The following is a 19,559-nucleotide window of genomic DNA, read 5'->3' as shown; positions in this document are numbered from 1 at the left end:
ATAATATTTAATTTTCAGTCATCCAATACTATAACAATAAATGCAAAATTTATTGTAAATTATATCCATGTTTACAAACACACAAACACAATATTTGTATATAGACATTTATTAAAAACAAAAATGTTATCAAATTTTAGTTCAGCTGTTTATCCTACAATTTATAGTAAAAAAATTATAACAAAAAAGTTGTTACATTATTAAACAAACTATTCCTATATAATTGCATAACTTGTATTATATTATACACATAATTATTTAAATTTGTGACAATTCATAATGAATAGGCAATGTGAGTAAGCATATAAATAACTACTTATGTGTAAATAAAAACAAAGAGTTATACAACTTTACAATGAATTAATACAATTCATTTACAATACAATATGTAATTATTTGTTCTTTGATATAAAGTACTCCACTTTAAAATCCAGTAGAACTAGAAACTTCTGCACAAATATAAAAAAATGTTTATAACATATAAATATTAGGTAACCTTATAGCTCTTCTATTCTTCCAAATTTATAGGTCAGAGATCCCAAAAAAATAAATACATTTTGTAAAAAGAGACCTACACCGGGCCAATGGTGCTGAGCTCCTAAAAGATCAAATTAATAGAATTGGGATGATAGAAAACAATAATCAAATTATCACATACAATTAATAATCTCATACCAACCTGCAGCTACAAAATCTACAAATAAGATCCAACAAGCTGCAATAACTGCAGCAAATCCCATTACAAATCCAATAAATAACCAACCTCTTGCACCTCTAGCTCCAAGATAACCACCACTGAGTGTATCACTTCCCATTTGTGCATTTGTTACAGAATTTATCCTAAAGTCATAATTTTCAATTATTATATACTATCGTACAAAATATAATAAACTTAAACATTAACTTACATGAATAAAGATATAGTCCCAAATACTCCACATACATAATATGCTTTTGACATTTCACTAGGATACTTAGCATTAGCATCAATTATAAACCACCATCCTACAAAAAACTGAAATTGCGGGACATAATAATTATCTTGTTATATATTGTCTTTAAGGATAATTAAAATTCTAATAAGAAAAATCATGCATTTTAATTGTTCATATAACGGATAAAAATTATGCAAATAGACATAATTTATATGTAATTAAATAAAGTATATATTGTTATGTACTGTGACAATTTTATGTAGAATAATGTAAACTTTGATGTTTACCAGAGTTCCGGCGACCATAGACACTATTACATTCCGTTTATTGCCTATTCCGAACCATACACATGTTGCGGATTGTAAACTTTCGAAAATTGACGTCATTTCTCAAAAATTGCAATAAAATAACTCACGAATTAAATATTACGTTTAGGTGACTAACCTAAATAACAACCATCAGTTACCAATATCATCACACAAACACAGTATACACATAATAGCATAGAAAAGCTACATCCATAAAAATAGTTACTTTAACATAATATCGCGAAATTTTATTTTATAAAATATTTTCTTAATATAATATATAAAAATAATAATAATAAATAATAAATAATAAATTTAGTGAAATATTTTATAAAATTTTCAATAAAATTACGCTGTTAAAAAGTTTAATAAAAATCTTTAAAGAATTACTTTTTTCTATAATATATAATATTATGATTCGTACTAACTTATAACTTTGCTTGTAGTAAACAAAACTAAATATTACTAATTTATAGTAACATTTTATAGTGTTATATGGTACACTTTAAACCAATAAAAAGATAAATTAACACGTATATAATTGCGAGCACGCGTCACATTAAATATTAAGCTGTATACTTTTACAATAAAAATAAGTTGAATAAACGTTATTCAGGAAATGACATTAGATTTAGGTTTTGTGGAGAAATGCGAATCTTGGCAATTAGAAAGCAAATTTTTTCCAAGTAAAGTCGGTGGTAAACCAGCATGGCTTGACTTAAAAAATATACCCGGAGAAAAAATTCTTCAATGTGAATATTGTAAAGAACCTTGTATTTTTTTATGTCAAATTTATGCACCGTACGAAGATAGTGAAGATGCTTTTCATAGAACGATCTTTGTCTTTATGTGTAGAAACGTAGAATGCTCGAAACTGAATAAAAATGGAAATTTAAAAGTATTTCGTTCTCAGTTACCAAGGTTAAATGAATTTTATCCATCTGAACCTCCTATAGAACAGAGTGATTGGAGAACTGATATTAGTATGTATCTTCAAGAATTAGTAAATTTATTGTATAAATGATTACAACAATAAAAAACAGCTTGAATAATTGTAGGTGTAAATAAGTGGGTAAAAACATGTTATATTTGTGGAATATTAGCACCTAGCCATTGTTCTAAATGTAAAACTGCAAATTATTGTTGTCGTGCACATCAAATATATGATTGGAAACATGGACATAAAGAGATTTGTGGTAGCAATAAAAAAATAATAAAGAAACCTGAAATCTTGTTAACTGAATATGAAATAGTGATTGAAAGAGAAGATAAAAAAGATACAGATGATTCAATTAAAGAAGGAAAAGAAGAGGAAGAAGAAGAAGAAGAAGAAGAAGAAGAAATTAAAAAGTATGAAGCAATGGTTCAAAAAGGTGAAGCAGGAATTTTTCAAAATGAAGACATGCCAAATGAATTGCTAAATATGGTTAATGAAAAGGAAGATAAATTATTTTCTACATTTCTTTCAACTGTTGATAAATATCCGCATCAAATATTAAGGTTTAGATTTCTTATATCACTTTTTTTGCTTTATAAAAAAAGAATTTTAAATATAGCAAATTTTATATGTTTGCAGATATGATAGAGGTGGCAATATTTTATACATCTCAGGAGAAACCAAAATTGATGACATACCAAGGTGTTCAGAATGTAATGGAGAGAGGCAATTTGAGTTTCAGGTAAAATAAAAAATATATTATTTTGTGAACAAATATATGACTAACAAGATTATTAATTGTAGATTATGCCTCAATTATTGAACTTCTTAGATCTTGGAAATCCATTAAAATGTATTGACTGGGGTATTTTAGCAGTATTTACTTGCATAAAATCATGTGTACCTAAAAATGGATACAGCAAAGAATATATATGGAAACAAGACATCACAGAAAATGATAGTAATAAAAAATGAGTAAAATATAAATGCTTGTAATACATAATTAAAATGTAAAAATATTAAAAAGCTACAAATATTTTGTAGAACAATTTTAATAATCCAAAATACATAATTATTTTGATAATAATAGTTTGATTTTTACATTCTAAAAATCGTATATAATAAACATGGTTGATGAAAAATATAAAATAAGTATTATCTCCTAAAATTAAATCAACACTCGAAATTGATTATCTTTACATAATAAAAGTAAAAATTATTTTCTTATATATTTTTGAGCATACAATGTCATAAGAAAAATAACAATTGATAGCACAATATGACATAATCAAAAAAAGTATCAAAATGTTAGGTCCCTTGAAAGATTGTTAATAGTTATAGCACTTTAAAAATGTTAATGAAATAAAATATATATATATATATATATATATAATCATTATATGAAATATATACTAATTATAGCATTACATACAAAAATATACTATATATTAATAAAATTATAAAAAAATATATTAACGTCTTATATTAAATTTTCTGAATATTGTTTTATCGACTATTTCTATTCGTCGATAGAGGTAGTATAAAAGTTATGTCAATTGTAAAATTAATAGTAGTTGATGTAGATAAAATTACTTTGTCGAAGAATGTAATATACATAAACTTTCTTGACAATATTGCTTGAAATACCTTAAGGTAATACTCGTCACGCCCCTTGTTAAATTATAAGATAATTCAAAAGGATCTTGTACACACAGTGGAGAATCAATACGAAAATATTCAGGTTCTTTTGAGGTTCTCAGATGTTTGGTGTAAGGTTTCATTTCTTTAGGCAGCATGTTTGACTCTACAAAAGCTTGTTTAGCTATAGGTTGACCCATAAGTGGACAAATAATGTAATGCTGATAATCAAAATTTGTATAAAATTGAAAAAAACCCATTAACAATTTTGAAATTGACTGTTCAGATTTATTATTATTTTTTGGTTGTGCAACACCAGTTTCCCATCCTAAAATAAAATTTCAAATCAAGTAACTATAAGAAACAAAAACAAGGTTTATTTTGTTAGTAATGATATATTTTACCACATATGAGTTGAGATTCATTTTTTTCTTGTATTAATTCTGCAACACTTTCTAAATAAGATTTTCTTTGTAAGTAGAATATAACAAGCAAAGCAAGAGCATAATTCGTTAAGCCATGTCTTTCAGGTAAGTTAATATAGGATAACCATTTTTTTATAACCAATATTAGTTTTCTACAGGGTAAATATGCATCATTGAAAGACCTAAAAATTATTTAATATATACATAACACTGAATAAACATGTTGATCTACTTATGTATTAAATTAATAAAAAGTGAAACACATTACCTTATTAGTTTAGATTTCTCAACAGAAAGACCATTTGTGGTAGATACATCACAATGTAAACCATTTTGTTTATATATTAATTGTATTATAGGAACTTTTGCTTTTTCCACTACTTTTTTTATTTCCCATTCTCCCTTTTGTTCTTGTAAAACTTGTTTAATTAACATAAAATGCGTTTGTGCTAAAGTGTTGTCCTGATTGTCATGTGAAGTGTCCTGACCATATGTATTTTCTATGTATATAGCAATATAATAAATGATACTTGAAATTTAATAAATTTTTTATACTCTTAAAATATATACTTACCGCAATCAAGATATATTTCTATGTCACTATTTGGAAATCCAAGTCCAGTAACTCTTGAACCAAACACAAACCCTTTAACAGTTGGGAAATATAATTTCACGCTATTTTCTAAAGATTGTTTCATTTCCTGTGATATATTGTCATCCAATAAAACTTGTGTTTGTTGAAATAAAATATCAGAAACCTCATCAATTTGTGTTAACATTCCTTTCATATCATCAGGAAAATCCTCAATCATAAAATCTTGACTTCTTAATAAATATTTATGCAATATATCATTACAGTGTTCTGTATAAGAGTCTCTCTGACTTAACCATAATGTAGTACATGGAATACAAAAGTCAAATATTTGATCGCTCAAAATTTGACTGTGTTTTATATTAATATGTATTATAAATTCTAATTTAAACTCAAAATTTGTTCGACATAAAACACAACAAAATCTCTGGATATTATACCACAAATTCTTAATATCTTGTGATATAGAATCAAAAATGGCATCTATAACTTTGGCTGATTCTTCATACTTATTTTTATGTATACTGCTTTGTATATGTAAATTAATACTGGCCATATCACTATTTACAGGATTATCACAAACATAACACTTTAATGAAGAGTTTGATAGTTTCCTTATGTATTGCCTTGATAGTACATACAAGTTTATATCTTTTTTAACTTGATCAACTTGCTTCCTATGTTTTTCGAGACATATATGTTCATATACCAAATATAATTCTTTTGAAACTTTTTCATTGCATGCTAAACAATAGAAATATGTTCCATCATATGGCATAATTAATTCCAAATTTATTTTAATACTTTCTAATTTTTGTTGAATGTTATACATTTTTTCTTCAATTTCTAAATATCTTTTAATGTACATTTTATTCAGATGTTCTATTACAGATTGCTTTTCTGATTTGCATTTTTTTGATTCCTGTTTTTCAAATGGTGATTTACATAAAATATGTGTGATTTGTGCTCTCACTGTATCTGTTATAATAGGATTATTATCAAAACTTTTTAAATTAGAGTGATCGCTATTACTAATAGCTAGTTTAGTCATTTTTGTTGTTAACGCAATAACATTACTAGCACTTGATTGATCAATATTTTGACTTTTTAATTTATTCTTATGAGTTATTCCTTTGACATGTAAAACAATATTATGAATTGATTCAATTTTACGATTACATATTATACATACGAAACTACCAGATTCCATTATCACAACTCCCTTGCTTAACAGTTCTTGTTGTACCACTTTTGAGCAATTCTTGTTACATGATATTGAAGTACAAATTTTGCATTTCCTAGTGTTTAGATTTGATTGTTTTTTTTTAAACTTTGTTGCATCTGGAAACATATATTGTGTTTCATCAAAATCTAATTCTTTCTTTTCATTACTAATATTGACATTGTTTATAATTTTATAATTGTATTTATTCATGCTATGACTTTCTAATGATTTGTTTTTTTCTGCATTGACATGTGACAAAACATGACTTAGAGAAGGCAAAAGACACATACGTAATTCACATTTATACAGTACTTCTTTATTATTATTGTAATGAAATGTATAGTATACAGGAACCATTATTTATGAGAGTTTTATATCTTTTATCTATAATAATTATGGAATGTTCTAAAAATCTTAAAAGACATATATTTATTATATTCATTAGTAATATATGTTGTAATAATGTAATATACGAACTATATATAATTATTAATCTTAGATTTTATATTACATTTAAGATTTTTTGCACAACTTCATAAATTATACTTGTTAGAATTATGAAAAAGAAAAGTTATAAAGAACACTAACGACAGATGTAGCTGATGAATGCGCGAGATACCCACTAGATGATGTAAACAAAAAAGGATAGAATAATACTATAGAGAAAGAGATAACCATAATATAACCTTATCTGATCAGTTATTGCGAGAGGTATATTTCTAAGAAATATCGAATATCTTTCTTCCTTATTGTGTGTGAATAAAATATGAATATCCAAATTATTTGTTTATTCTACATACGTACTCAACACTAGGCACTCATTCCATAAAGTCAGTTCCAAAAAATGGCTAATTAATATGATTAGATATGATGTTATATATGTATGAATTATTTCATCAGATAAACATTTTAAAAATGTAAGACGAATATTTTATATACCTTGTATAAATTTAACCATTTCTTCTCTAATCCCAGAAATCTCAATGTTATTTCTTAATAAAGCCATTTAAAATACTATATATGTACTTATTAAAATTTTATATCAGTATTTTATGTCATATTCTAATACTGCACATTTGATAACTGCAAAGGAAGTAACTATTTTCTTTTATAGCAGAATTCTATATCTTAATCATATATAATGAATCATACCAGATCAGATAGTATACTAGTGATAATACAATATTGTTGGAATCCCCTAACCTAATAAGTGCTATTTCTAGTGTCTTTTAATACTTATGTAAGAAATACCAACTGTCCGTTTGTGCAGTAAAATTAAGCAAAAGTAACCATTTTAGAAATTAATTTAGTGCTTAAAACATATTAATTTATAACAGTTACAGTGTCATGAGCAACTCTTTACTTTTATACGTGGTAGCCATATTTAATATAAGTTGAGGATTAAATTCTTTCTAACAAGTTTTAAATAGTTCCATATAAAAACAAATTTTTCATACATAGATTACCATTTAAAACTTTTCTTTAATAAAATATTTTTGATTTAATGTATTTATGTATTGAAAGAGTATATTAAGGATATGTTGCATAAAGTTGTATAGTTTGAATCAATTATACTGATTAACGTAGTTCAATTGAGTACCTCTATACAGGAAGTGACAGGAATTGCGATTGGTAGGGTAGCATTATTTTATTACGTGTCATGTACGCAAATCTGCTTTTCTCGATTGCTTGAGAATACTAAAACGAGCTTTTGAAGTTTTTAAATATTTTATTATTTTAATTATTGAAGGTATTTAAAATTTATATGTTTATCCATTCGTAGTAGAGTGTACAAGTTTACTATTTTCGTTTATTATGAAGTGTACGTTAATAGCATTTAAAATTGTCATAAACATATGCAACAGAAATCTACTTAGTTTACTTTGTTATTTCATACATTGAGAAATAAATTCGATAGTAGGACTAAAATAATAAACATACCATTCGCAAAAATTGACATTTGTAATTAGTAATACTTTCAGGATTTTGAATTAAGTCATAAAAAGTTACATATATTAATTTTCGTTAACAATTATTTAAGAATATTTGGGCACCTCTCTAATTAATATTCTTCTAGAATTATAGTTCATTATCGATTTATTTATAAAAGAGATGGTGAGTTTATTTCATTATTAAATGTCATTAATGTATATTTTGTTTACAGCAAGAAGATGCGTCAGTTAAAAGGAAAGACAAAAGAAACAAATAAACAGAAGAAAGAAAGGAAAAAGGAATTTCTAGAGAACAAACAGCGTGTTTTTACAGTTGTGTTACCAACCATTGCTGCAATATTTGTTGTAATAGCGGCATATGTTTATGTTAAAACCCGTCCAAAAGTTGTTGAGTATTAATTGGCATGTGTTCATTATTGATCATTAAACCACAATACACAATGTATTTTGAGAATGCTTGGACAGTTCCTTGCTACATTTGTACAATTAAATAAGAATTATTTAAATAAGAAAGCAGATTTGAATGTCTGCTCATGGCATTTCATTCCTAACATTCTATAATCAAATATAGACATTGTGCATTAATTATATGACTTTTACAAAATATTTTTCACGCTAAATGTTATACGATATTGGGATATATGTATATGTATATATATATACCAATTAAGGGAATATAATTAAGACATTTTATTATATAAAAAGAAGTAATATTGTGCTATTATTGAAAGATCTGTATGTAACAAAATAGTTAGCTTTCAAATGTGTTAAATTGCAATTTATTGCATTTTCTCAAATGCAATTTTATAAGATGATGATTAATTTTAGTAAAAAATTATTCCAATATGAAAACGTAATTCCAAAGATGTTGCATTTTTAGCACAATACAGATGTTTTCCACGTGAATTATTTTACATAGATTTATGAACTATCCAGTAATATTACTATTCTTTAAAATAAGAATAGAAAGTATTGTTTTATAAAATATTTGCATAATAAACATGAATATAAAGTAATTTTAATGTACATTTATTTCTAAAATTATTTTTTTGTATTGCAGTTTTCCCTCTTTTTTGCATATTGTATATTGTTTTTCTCTCTTTATATTTTAATAATTTTCAAGTATATATTTTTTTCACAGACAATGTTCCATCTGTGTCAGTATTTAATAAATTATAAATATGTAACTTACGGTTGTAAAAAGGTTGACAACCACTGCGTTAGCCACATTACATACACCCTTATGGTCTAAGCATACACCAATAGGAAGTTAACACGAACATAGATGTACACGCGTGTATTGAACTTTCGGTATCTATTTCTTTGCAGATTGAGCACTTTATTATTGTTTTAAAAATGAAAGAAAATTTAATTTATTTCTCATGTGTAATTTCATTCATGATAGTTATACTCTGGACAAGTTCTGTAAAAGGTATATTAATAGTTATTGTGCTTTCTTTGAAACGTCAAAATCAAGTACAGTGGCATATATTTCAAAATATTACTAATATTTTAAATAAAGTTAACAAATTAGTATATCTTATACTTTGAAAAATTTTTTAGATTTATTATTCTAAATTATATTATTATTATAGAATAGTTTATTAAATTTATTGATATTTCATTCTACTAACCTATTTTCTTTTGTTTTCTTTTTTAAATTAATCAAAATTTTATAACTAAGCATCTTTATAAATATTATTCATTTTAATGTATTACATACAATTGTATTATATTACACACAAAGTATTTATGTGATTTAATTGCACATTGTTCTTAAAAAAAGTTATTGTAAAATTTATAAATAAGAGAATATGTATATATACAGCTAAAGGAACACAACATGTGACGTGTGGTTCTACTTTAAAATTAATGAATGTGGATTATAAAGTAAGATTACATTCTCATGACATAAAGTATGGAAGTGGAAGTGGTCAACAATCAGTAACAGGAACTTCAGCAAAAGAAGATGGAAATTCTTATTGGCTTGTAAAAGCAGGAACAAAGAAACAGTGTACTAGAGGGTAAGAATCTAAGATGGTAATATGTCATTTATCTTTTAACAATAATTACAACAATTTTTAATAGAACGCCAATCAAATGTGGAGATATTATAAGACTAGAACATATAGCAACAAAAAAGAATCTTCATTCACATCGTGTTAGTTCACCACTTAGTGGTAAACAAGAAATATCTGCTTATGGTGACTACAAGGGAGAAGGTGACAATGGTGACAATTGGCTTTTAGTATGTCAGATTGAATTTTGGAAGAGAGATGAACCTGTTATGTTAAATCATGTAGATACGGATACGTAAGTTTTCCATATTTTTATGGCTGTATGTAAGAAAGAATTTTTGAAATATTAAAAATATTTTTATTCTACAGATACTTAGCAGTAAGTGGAAGAGTTTATGGTAATCCTATTAATGGTCAGACTGAAGTAGTGGGTGAATATTCTGCTAGGTCTCCTCATGTTGAATGGGTAACAACAGAAGGAGTATTTATTCATCCTAATGACTTTAAAGCTCAACACCATACACATACAGAATTATAAAGCAAATTCTTTAGTTAGATACAAAATTTTTTATGGCAATAGTCTTATAAAAAAATAATTCTATGTAAACTGAAATTATGTAAAAAGATCAGTATCTGATTATTCTACATTTCTATAGAGAAAGATTCTTCTTAATAGTATAAAAATAATTTATATGATCTTATATAATATATAAGAAGATAATTCCATTATTAATAATTTTCAAAAAAAATTGTATATTGCCAAAAAATTACTGTTACCTATTTTTATGATCTAGATAACAGCTAAATAAAATGAATAATTCTGATTGCTTTTGTTATAATCTTTATTGTATGTGTGAATGTAATAACAAAAAATTATTTCATGATACTGTATTTATGAAAATTTATATGAAGAGTGCAGTATGATTTGTGCAGATGTATAAATGTGTAAATGTATTAAATAGATGTGATATTTATTACAATATAATACAATTTACAGTAAATAAGAAACGTGTATTTCATTGTATGTATACACATTCATGAAAAAATGTATAAACATATTTTAATATTTAGTTGTAATAAGTGTTTCCATTTTGCATTATATTTGCTTTAATTCGTATCTCCCATTAAGGTCTCTAGTCCCTATAAGACCGTTATACGGGAAAATAATATTTGAAAGGCCATAATTTCCAAAAATTTCTCTTAAAGTTTGTTTTCCTGATATATTTGCATACCGCTGTTTACCTGACATACAACTATGCAATTTCCATGTTGCATATACCAAACAAATACACAAGATAGAGACTAATATGTCAAACATTGTTACAAGTAGTATGTAAGTATTTTCTCTAGAATGTAATAATCTAACAAGAGCAATAGGAAAGCAGAAATTCAAAAATATATTGAAGGAATCCGTATCTGTTCTTATTACACGATTAATATTGTCATATAAGTATGGTCCAAGAGTACACAATGAATATATACATGTTAGAGATGTATAAAAACAAAATAGAATAAAATTACCTATATTTTGTCTTAATATACAGGCACCCAAGAAAAAACAATGATGATCACGAAAATGGAAGCACTTTCTACAAAAAACACAATGTTGTGTTGGTTTACATGTATAATTAATACATTTTTCGCAATACCAATATTTATATCCAACATTATCTTCTGCCTCATTATATATTAATAACTTCTTTCCCATAGTTTTAACTTCCATAATTGTTGCGTTGTGACTTATAGTATATACCGAATACCAATTTAGATATACTTGAACACAAAAAAAGATGAAAACTGGAGTAAGCTTTTCATTAATATACGTTGTTATAATGATAACAGCTATACTATATATCAATGCAATAAATGGACAAATTTTTACAATAATTTCTGGGAATGCTTTCATATTTTCTAATTCTTTCTAACGTTATGTATATAGCAAAAATTTGAATGAAATATAATGAATTTGAAATTGTTGTCTCCTTCACATTCTTCCTTATTACTTTTATATTAATCCATTATAATTTTAGTACGAGTATATTTTGCCTTTTCCTGCAAAAGGAAAGATATTACACAAATTTTTCTATTTGCTTTTTATACCTTAATAATACAATAAAAGTTTGACTTTTATTTCTATAACCTTTTAATAGTTACTGTATAGACTAAGAAAAAGATGTTTGATCGCAAAATTCGAGACATTGATTAATTTATTTTTTAGAAAACAAATATCCACAACGAATATTTAAAATATATATTCAATGGTAGGTTATAAGTCAACTGTTATTGACTATAACCCCTTCAATATAATTGCAAATATTTTGATAAAAAGGATTACCTTCTTTTAATAAAGGTACGTTGTTATTACAATAATATATATATATATATATAATGTTAGTGGTATTCAGTTCTTTTATTTTTTCTACATATTCAAATATTCATAGAACATAATTATTTGGTAACTATGTTTTAACTTGTAAGACTGCAGAAACTAATATCAGAGAGGAAATTTCATCTCTGCTAATACTAAAAACATACGAAGCATATAAAGTATGTAGAAATCATTAATCGAAATTACGAAGTTCTTAGTCGAGTTTTTAACATTATGATTGATATAAAATATGAGAGGAAAGTTATTCTGTCAGTTGTTTATACATAAAAATGTATTTTGACTAAGCACTAATATTGATATCTAGGAGAATATTAATAAACAAGTTTGTTGTATAAAACAATTATTTTTATTGATATATATGCATACATTAAATGTCAAAAAATAGTAGATTTAATAAATAAAATAATAAAATTTTCGTCTAAAAATTTAATTCCTCATTTTACTAATTATACAAGTTTTCGAGGATGCTTTTGAATACAATCGAGTAGTATAAAAATAAGCTCAAATTATACATATTTTTAAATAAATAGGTAATTTCAAAAATAAAAATTTAACGAATTTCAAGATACATTTAGCAATTAAATATTTCTTTTTGAAACATATATCACGTATTAAATAGATTTCTCTTTACTGATTTTTTTATACATATTTATACATTTATTTTTTATTATGCTCAAATTTTGTACATTTTTTGTAATGAGAAATCGAACTTTGAATTTATTATGTTTAGAAACATATATATAGTATTAAACAAACACATTAAATGTATGTCATTTTTTTTTACAAAATTATTTTTCACTTTCTTTTATTTTCACTAAAAAAAATGTAATTTTTTTTAAAACTAGAAAATATAGAAAACGGTACTAACATATAAAAAGAAATTTTAGAAATATCGACGATTATTTACATTTAATTTACATTACCGATTTTATAATTTTTGTTCTATTATATACAATACATTCAATCTTCTTTGTTTACATGTAAAATACTTTATAAATTGTGCATCGTTAATTCAAGTTCACTCATTTCGTATCATCTTAAACGTCAAAAGTAGCTTAGAGTGTATAGTTCTACACTATCATCCATTTTATCATGTAATCTAAAATTCTGTTTCCTAAAGAAAATTTATCTTGTACTTATAGAACATAATATGAACATATTATGATTTTTATAAGTTATCAAAATATACTACTATAGTAAAATGCTTGTACAACTAGAACCTGAACCTCCAACTTGATGTGTTGATAGACCATTTCAGTAAGTATGTGGTCTTCATTCATTGTTTTTTGATAATGATATTATTTAATGGTATTTACAAATCACGAAAGTTCACCAATGGGTGCATTTTGTAACCACAAATCATGTATGAAATTATATAAATCATCACTAACAGCCACCTGCATAAATTGTTATAATTTTTAATTATTTTAGAAAAATATCATGTAAATGTAAACATTTGTTGAAACTTACTTTATATGGTGTAGGATTTAAATTTCTTTTGTGATCATTTCTGAGTGTTTTTAGTGACTCTTGAACTCTATTTCGTATTTCTTGTAATGTAGGCAAAGGTTGGCATAATTTACCATTTTTCCAGTATACCTAAATGTTTGTAAAAAAGTATTGTAAATTTAAAAAATATTATAAAATCGTGCTTATAAACGTTGATACTTCATCAATTTACCTTATGCAATGATTCCACTCGCGATGGAATAACATAAGCTCTTTTTGATTCTTGGAAAGGATGCCTACAAAGAACTTTATGTTTCACTTGTGGAACTTCTTCTGTTGATCTTTGTAACAGATCGATCAAAGCATATCCATCCGCTCCGTATAATCTGAATGCATCTTTCTTTCCTGGTATTGTTACTTTACCAACTTCCTGACTAAGTTTAATTCTAGGTTGGCCATTAATTTCAACCATTTTATAAACGCAACCTAATGCTGGTTGTCTTTGACATGTTACCAAATGTGTCCCAATTCCAAAGCAATCGATCTTATGATTCTATAAAAGAATATCCTTTATAAGAAGCAGAAAAATTTGTTGCAAAATAAAGTTGAGATTTCTTTCATGTATATTTATTTACCTGCTCATTTAAACTCAGAATAGTCTCCTCGTTAATATCATTTGACGCACAGATTGTTAATTTTGCAAACCAAGGTATATTGTATTTGATGGCAATTCTTTCGAAAATATTTCTCGCCGTATTACTTAAATACGCTAAATCACCGCTATCAATTCTTATACCAACTGCTTTATAACCCAAGTCATTTAAAGCTAGTGCCACTGCACAAAAATTTAGAAGACCACTCCTGAGTAAAAAATTTATTTATATATTACACATATAAATTATACAATTGTAAAAATATACGAAAGACATTATCAGTTACACATGCATCTATATGGTATTATAAGTGGTATTATATAGCATTATGGAAATATGATGTATGTACACAATTATTTTGTATTTTATGAAAAATATATACATATTGTAGATTCTTTAAATAATATTAAAATCTACTGCTATTAATACTGTAAAGTATATAATATGTACTATTATTAAATGAAATGCATGACTTTTTAATGATTTTATATGAGTTGTAATAAGAAATGTGAATAAAATATGAATTATTAAATTACATGCAAGCTATCAATTTTAAGATTATACTAATCATGATATAACAGGAGAAAATTTTGTGTTAGTAAAGTAGTTCTTTCATTTTATTAATATATTCTCTTTTTATCATTGTATATTTTTTATGATTTTTAGCTAACATCATTTTATTATTAATACAATTCAAACAGTTAATTGTTATTTTTTTACGTGGCTGAATTGGGAAGGGTACTATATAAGGTCGTATGTAGTATAAGATTTACAAAATTTTGTACAAAATAACTTACAATTTTGCAGATCCTTTAATACTGTTTTACGAAAAGAAATAAGCAACGATTTATAAATTTGCCGCTTTACAGAATTTCGATTTTTCTTATAAATCAAATAAATTGAATTAAATAAAATAATATTGCATTTGAAATATGACTGAGTGCATTACATAGTTTTAATTTAGAGTTATTAAAATAAAATCTAACAAAATAAATATTAAATAAACATTAAATTAAATTTTAATGATTTATACTTATTATTCATGAAAATAATTAAGTGATTAACTATGTTTGGTAAATGAAAAATATGATGATTTATCCTGCAAAGCAGACAAGGAGGATAATATCGTACCTCACATAGAGCTCACCCAATTCGCCTTGACTTAATAAGCCATTCTTGTCATGAGAAGCCGATTCTGATATAATTGGATTGTTTCTGACACCATTTTGGGCATGTGTATTGGACCCGTTTGTTAGACGTTTATTCTTTACATTTAGGCTGGCTATGCATGCCTGTCTCTTGGCCGAGGATTCGATGCTATAAACACACTCCTGTTAAGCTACAGTGTGTATATGTTTCATCATGCCTGCTTTGTGAATTATTAATTAGTGTACTAATACACATATCAAACCCAATTAAATGTACTTTTAGTTAAAAGTAAAATTAGTCACAAAATATCTTGAATATCTCTCTAGTACATTTTTTGTTTCTCTTTTCCCAGAATATTTTATAGAATTTATTATCTTTAATTTTTATAAAACAATTTTAAAGAGTTTATAATATTATTTTAGAACTACTCATATAAAACCATATAAGTAATACATATTTATATACTTAATTTTAAGTATAGATACTTTTGCTAAATATTTTTGGTTATCTATTCTTTTACTACTTTATATTTATGCATGTTAAAAACAGCACGAATATTAATATTTAAATTAGATACTATAAGCTTACAATTAGCAGAAGGTCCTATAAATAAATTAATAAAAAGTAGAGAATATTATTGAACATATTAATATAGCTAACATAGAAACATGGCATTGTACATTTAGATAATATTCCGAATGTATACATACATGCAAATAGTTAAATATGCATACAAGTATTAAGAAAATATATATATTAATTTCTATATACCAAATATGCAAAACAAGAGTTCAAAAGAGTTAAGAAGAAGGTGAAATAAAAAAGATATAGATCAAGTATGCAAAATATTATACCTTTTCACATCATATGTATCTACAAGAGCAACAAATCGTTGAGGGTAAGCAATGGCATAACTAATTAAAGCTGCTAATTCTCCACTAGAAGCTTCAGAAACTAATGTTCCTACATCAGCTGCAATAGAATTCCGATGTTTGTAAGCCAATTCTAAAAGGTCATAAACTTGTCCTGTTCCTTTATGTGCCAAAGTCTGAAAAAATATATAACACATTAAAATGAAATACAATTTCATTCAAGAAAGTTAATTAATTTATAATATGAGCGAACCTTTTCTTGCAAATCATCAATGCCGGTGAAAGATGTAATATATGAATGTGCATGTGTTCCACTTACAGGAATATTATAAAGTTTTCCTGCTAAAACATTACTTGTACCATCAAAACCACCTGGAAAATATTAATTTTTTTTAGAAGAATGTAGAGGGAGATACTGATTAAGATATATCTTCAGAATAATATATGTTATCACTAATACATAAAAAAAAAAAAAAAAAAAAAAAGAAATAGGTACATCTTAAATACCTGTTCACTATAATTAATTCAGAAAACAAAGGAAAGAACTTATATTTAATACAATTCATTGTTTCGTTCAATTTAATTTTGTTCTAGATATGAATTTTTCATAAAACGTGAAACAGTTATGTATATAAAAATATATTTAACTTATTGTAAACTGTTATTTATCACCAACATGGTACAAACTGTTAAAGAATGATGCTGTTTGTTGATTGTTACTCAAGAAATTATAAAGCATATGATGTTAAGAAGAAATAATATACGTTTTATAAATGTATATGAATATTCTTACTGTATGCAATAAATAATGTAATAAAAGTAATGTGATATGTTGAATAGTTGAAATATAATGTTTTATGATTTGAAAAGAAATGAATTTAACTGAGTACTAAATTGAGATTTTAAAATAAAATAAAAGGAAATAAGGATATAAGAAATATTTACCAATATAACTATATTTAGAGGCACTTAAACCACCATCAGGACCCTGAGCTCTTCGAAGACCAAATTCTAGCAATGTTATATTTTTCCCAGCAACCATACGATATCTGGCTGCATTAGTTGCCATTAAGCTTGCATAGTTAACTAATGTCAACAGTGTTGTTTCCAAAAGTTGTACCATTATTAATGGACCTTCTACTCTTAGTAATGGTATTCTGCATAACATATCAATTTGTATTGAGGTTTTAACTTATTAAGATTTGATGTTTCATCAAATATGTAATGTTGATAAGCATTGGAACATTAACTCTAACTGCTGTCATAAGAGCAAGAAAAAGTTTCCTAAACGATGATAATGATGATGATGATTAACATAACTGAATATTATTTGCATAATGCATGCAATTTTTAAGAAATTTTTAACTAACCTTGGAAAAACAACTGAACCTTCTTCCATAGCATATATTGTTACATCTTTTGGGGTCAGGTCTTTCAAATATTCAAAAAATTTTTGATCAACTGACGATGGCATTGTTGACTTCAAGTACTTAATGTCTGTGGAATTTAATATGAATTATAAATCTCAAAGGATTCCTTAAATGTAGAGATTTAAATAATAGATACATACCACTAGCGGAATAACGAAATTTTTCTAAAAATTTCATACATTCTTCTAGTCCAGCAAAGATTGTGAATTCACCTTGGAAAGGATTTTTGCGAAAATATAAATCAAACACAGCATGATCATTCATTTTTTGACTTTTCCAATAAGCGTATGCCATTGTAATTTGGTACAAATCTAAAATTCAAATTGATATAAACAAACATTATCTCATACATTATCTAAATAATATTCTGACATTTACAACAACAAATTCTAATTTTAATTAGAGACTTATTACATTACAAAATAATATGTTATTTTTGTATTAAAATACAATTTCTTTTTATTAGCAAATATAATTAACTATATGCAGAGCAATCCTGTACAAAAAATATTTTTGTCAATTGGAATTACATAAATTAAAGGAACAGTACTATGATTAAGATACTGAGTTTTAATTCTTAAAGAAAATACAAGCGGAAAAATTTTCGCTATTCGTGTGTATCACACACTGAAACACCACGTGTTATATCATGACTTAATATATCTATTAAGTAAACGATAAGATAAAATAGATGTGCACGTTTTAAGGTTACTTTTTTTAAACATTGTTTCTTGCAACTACTAACAATTGTAAACAAATACAGAGGGCAAGTACCTGTTAAAAGTGGTTGCACGACACAATTTTGACGTGAATGACACCATGATTTATTCTCGTTATCTGACATTTTTCTTAAAAATTTTAGTGTTTTAACTGAAGGTGTTAGTGAAAGGAAAAAAAAATTGTAAGATAGCTTTTTCTCTTGATAATAATGAATGTTACACTATTCACTGAACAACAACGGTCAAGCACCGTTACCGACGAACTAGCATGTTTCGACAGTGAACTCCGTATTATACGCTCCGTGTATTCTCAGAATCGATAGGAACGTTTGAAGGACGTTATGAACGACGCGACTTGTTATTCCGCCATTTCCACCAATAGTAAAAGCTCCTCTTAAGAAACTGCTAGAAATTAGGTTGCCACTTTAGTACTAGTACGTAAATGCGCAGAAAAAGAGTGATGAATTTTCTTTGTGCTATCATTAAATTCTTTTCCTTTTTTTCTTCCATCCCCTCTTTTCATCGTATGGATTACAATCAACCTATTCATCGAAGATTTTGAACGAATCTTATTTTAGAAAACATAAAATTTGTCATCTATGAATGATTTCATCTAACTTGATTTATATGTACCGCTAAATTATCATCATGGATCATGGATTAATAGTTAAGTAGCAATCTTAGATGTATAGCAGTTTAGGATAAGTTGAATATACATACATATTTGCACGGTCTGACTTACCGCTCTACGATACTACTGAAGTCAGTACAAATACTGTGACTATGATGTAACTTAATGTTAAATTACTATTAAAAGCCAAATATGTTCATTATGTACATTTTTAAATTTTCTATTGCTATACATATA

General features: G+C 25.7%; 6 protein-coding genes across 10 annotated transcripts; 2 read left to right on the top strand and 4 right to left on the bottom strand.

Moving 5' to 3' along the window:
- Positions 1–26: 26 nt before the first annotated feature.
- Positions 27–1,488, bottom strand: LOC132908539 (transmembrane protein 50A). Of its 2 annotated transcripts, none has more exons than XM_060962608.1 (4): positions 1,223–1,488; positions 909–1,015; positions 680–840; positions 27–598 (listed from the first exon to the last, which is right to left on the bottom strand). In XM_060962608.1, the coding sequence occupies exons 1-4, from the start codon at positions 1,319–1,321 to the stop codon at positions 498–500; spliced, it is 468 nt and encodes a 155-aa protein (XP_060818591.1). In that variant the 5' UTR covers positions 1,322–1,488; the 3' UTR covers positions 27–497. The 2 variants fall into 2 exon arrangements, with proteins under 2 accessions (XP_060818591.1, XP_060818590.1); XM_060962607.1 differs by having other exon boundaries at positions 1,181–1,377.
- Positions 1,489–1,859: 371 nt separating this feature from the next.
- LOC132908524 (programmed cell death protein 2) lies at positions 1,860–3,216 on the top strand. Its single transcript, XM_060962587.1, has 4 exons — positions 1,860–2,226; positions 2,302–2,743; positions 2,820–2,922; positions 2,985–3,216. The coding sequence occupies exons 1-4, from the start codon at positions 1,863–1,865 to the stop codon at positions 3,153–3,155; spliced, it is 1,080 nt and encodes a 359-aa protein (XP_060818570.1). The 5' UTR covers positions 1,860–1,862; the 3' UTR covers positions 3,156–3,216.
- Positions 3,215–7,524, bottom strand: LOC132908503 (uncharacterized). 3 transcript variants are annotated; one of them, XM_060962539.1, is made up of 6 exons: positions 7,213–7,523; positions 7,000–7,143; positions 4,818–6,176; positions 4,512–4,743; positions 4,223–4,425; positions 3,215–4,146 (listed from the first exon to the last, which is right to left on the bottom strand). In XM_060962539.1, exons 2-6 carry the CDS (start codon positions 7,064–7,066, stop codon positions 3,770–3,772), a joined length of 2,238 nt encoding a protein of 745 aa, XP_060818522.1. In that variant the 5' UTR covers positions 7,067–7,143; positions 7,213–7,523; the 3' UTR covers positions 3,215–3,769. The 3 variants fall into 3 exon arrangements, with proteins under 3 accessions (XP_060818522.1, XP_060818521.1, XP_060818520.1); XM_060962538.1 differs by having other exon boundaries at positions 6,351–7,524; XM_060962537.1 differs by lacking the exons at positions 7,000–7,143; positions 7,213–7,523 and having other exon boundaries at positions 4,818–6,342.
- A 1,667-nt stretch (positions 7,525–9,191) lies between these two features.
- LOC132908533 (stromal cell-derived factor 2-like protein 1) lies at positions 9,192–10,607 on the top strand. The gene is made up of 4 exons (XM_060962599.1): positions 9,192–9,444; positions 9,841–10,036; positions 10,101–10,325; positions 10,400–10,607. Exons 1-4 carry the CDS (start codon positions 9,369–9,371, stop codon positions 10,566–10,568), a joined length of 666 nt encoding a protein of 221 aa, XP_060818582.1. The 5' UTR covers positions 9,192–9,368; the 3' UTR covers positions 10,569–10,607.
- Positions 10,608–10,982: 375 nt separating this feature from the next.
- On the bottom strand, positions 10,983–12,304 carry LOC132908529 (palmitoyltransferase ZDHHC22-like). Its single transcript, XM_060962593.1, has 2 exons — positions 12,171–12,304; positions 10,983–12,082 (listed from the first exon to the last, which is right to left on the bottom strand). The coding sequence occupies exon 2, from the start codon at positions 11,934–11,936 to the stop codon at positions 11,127–11,129; it is 810 nt and encodes a 269-aa protein (XP_060818576.1). The 5' UTR covers positions 11,937–12,082; positions 12,171–12,304; the 3' UTR covers positions 10,983–11,126.
- A 1,005-nt stretch (positions 12,305–13,309) lies between these two features.
- Positions 13,310–19,408, bottom strand: LOC132908512 (nicotinate phosphoribosyltransferase). 2 transcript variants are annotated; one of them, XM_060962555.1, is made up of 11 exons: positions 18,747–19,408; positions 18,113–18,283; positions 17,913–18,039; positions 17,488–17,699; positions 16,796–16,914; positions 16,525–16,718; positions 15,653–15,838; positions 14,504–14,729; positions 14,101–14,421; positions 13,890–14,018; positions 13,310–13,816 (listed from the first exon to the last, which is right to left on the bottom strand). In XM_060962555.1, exons 1-11 carry the CDS (start codon positions 18,814–18,816, stop codon positions 13,739–13,741), a joined length of 1,833 nt encoding a protein of 610 aa, XP_060818538.1. In that variant the 5' UTR covers positions 18,817–19,408; the 3' UTR covers positions 13,310–13,738. The 2 variants fall into 2 exon arrangements, with proteins under 2 accessions (XP_060818538.1, XP_060818539.1); XM_060962556.1 differs by lacking the exon at positions 15,653–15,838 and having other exon boundaries at positions 18,747–19,404.
- Between the last annotated feature and the right edge of the window lie 151 nt (positions 19,409–19,559).

This window comes from Bombus pascuorum, chromosome 7, assembly GCF_905332965.1.
Source record: "Bombus pascuorum chromosome 7, iyBomPasc1.1, whole genome shotgun sequence".
Taxonomy (NCBI): domain Eukaryota; kingdom Metazoa; phylum Arthropoda; class Insecta; order Hymenoptera; family Apidae; genus Bombus; species Bombus pascuorum.
The sequence above is the reverse complement of the archived record's forward strand: the minus strand, read 5'-3'. Positions and strand labels throughout refer to the sequence as shown.

Bases quoted from the DNA above. Each gene is read 5' to 3' on its own strand.
- LOC132908512 (XM_060962555.1), bottom strand. From the start codon at position 18,816: ATGTCAGATAACGAGAATAAATCATGGTGTCATTCACGTCAAAATTGT. The intron at 17,700-17,912 runs GTTAGTTAAAAA...TATGTTATGCAG, and splicing joins GGTTCAGTTGTTTTTCCAAG to AATACCATTACTAAGAGTAG. The intron at 14,422-14,503 runs GTAAATAAATAT...ATTCTTTTATAG, and splicing joins TTCTGAGTTTAAATGAGCAG to AATCATAAGATCGATTGCTT.
- LOC132908503 (XM_060962537.1), bottom strand. From the start codon at position 6,270: ATGAATAAATACAATTATAAAATTATAAACAATGTCAATATTAGTAAT. The intron at 4,744-4,817 runs GTAAGTATATAT...CTATATACATAG, and splicing joins AGAAATATATCTTGATTGCG to AAAATACATATGGTCAGGAC. The intron at 4,147-4,222 runs GTAAAATATATC...ATTTTATTTTAG, and splicing joins TGAATCTCAACTCATATGTG to GATGGGAAACTGGTGTTGCA.
- LOC132908539 (XM_060962607.1), bottom strand. From the start codon at position 1,321: ATGACGTCAATTTTCGAAAGTTTACAATCCGCAACATGTGTATGGTTC. The intron at 1,016-1,180 runs GTACATAACAAT...CCGCAATTTCAG, and splicing joins TTCTACATAAAATTGTCACA to TTTTTTGTAGGATGGTGGTT. The intron at 841-908 runs GTAAGTTAATGT...TTATGACTTTAG, and splicing joins GGGACTATATCTTTATTCAT to GATAAATTCTGTAACAAATG.
- LOC132908529 (XM_060962593.1), bottom strand. From the start codon at position 11,936: ATGAAAGCATTCCCAGAAATTATTGTAAAAATTTGTCCATTTATTGCA.
- LOC132908533 (XM_060962599.1), top strand. From the start codon at position 9,369: ATGAAAGAAAATTTAATTTATTTCTCATGTGTAATTTCATTCATGATA. The intron at 9,445-9,840 runs GTATATTAATAG...GTATATATACAG, and splicing joins CTGGACAAGTTCTGTAAAAG to CTAAAGGAACACAACATGTG. The intron at 10,037-10,100 runs GTAAGAATCTAA...AATTTTTAATAG, and splicing joins AAGAAACAGTGTACTAGAGG to AACGCCAATCAAATGTGGAG.
- LOC132908524 (XM_060962587.1), top strand. From the start codon at position 1,863: ATGACATTAGATTTAGGTTTTGTGGAGAAATGCGAATCTTGGCAATTA. The intron at 2,744-2,819 runs GTTTAGATTTCT...ATATGTTTGCAG, and splicing joins TATCCGCATCAAATATTAAG to ATATGATAGAGGTGGCAATA. The intron at 2,923-2,984 runs GTAAAATAAAAA...TATTAATTGTAG, and splicing joins AGAGGCAATTTGAGTTTCAG to ATTATGCCTCAATTATTGAA.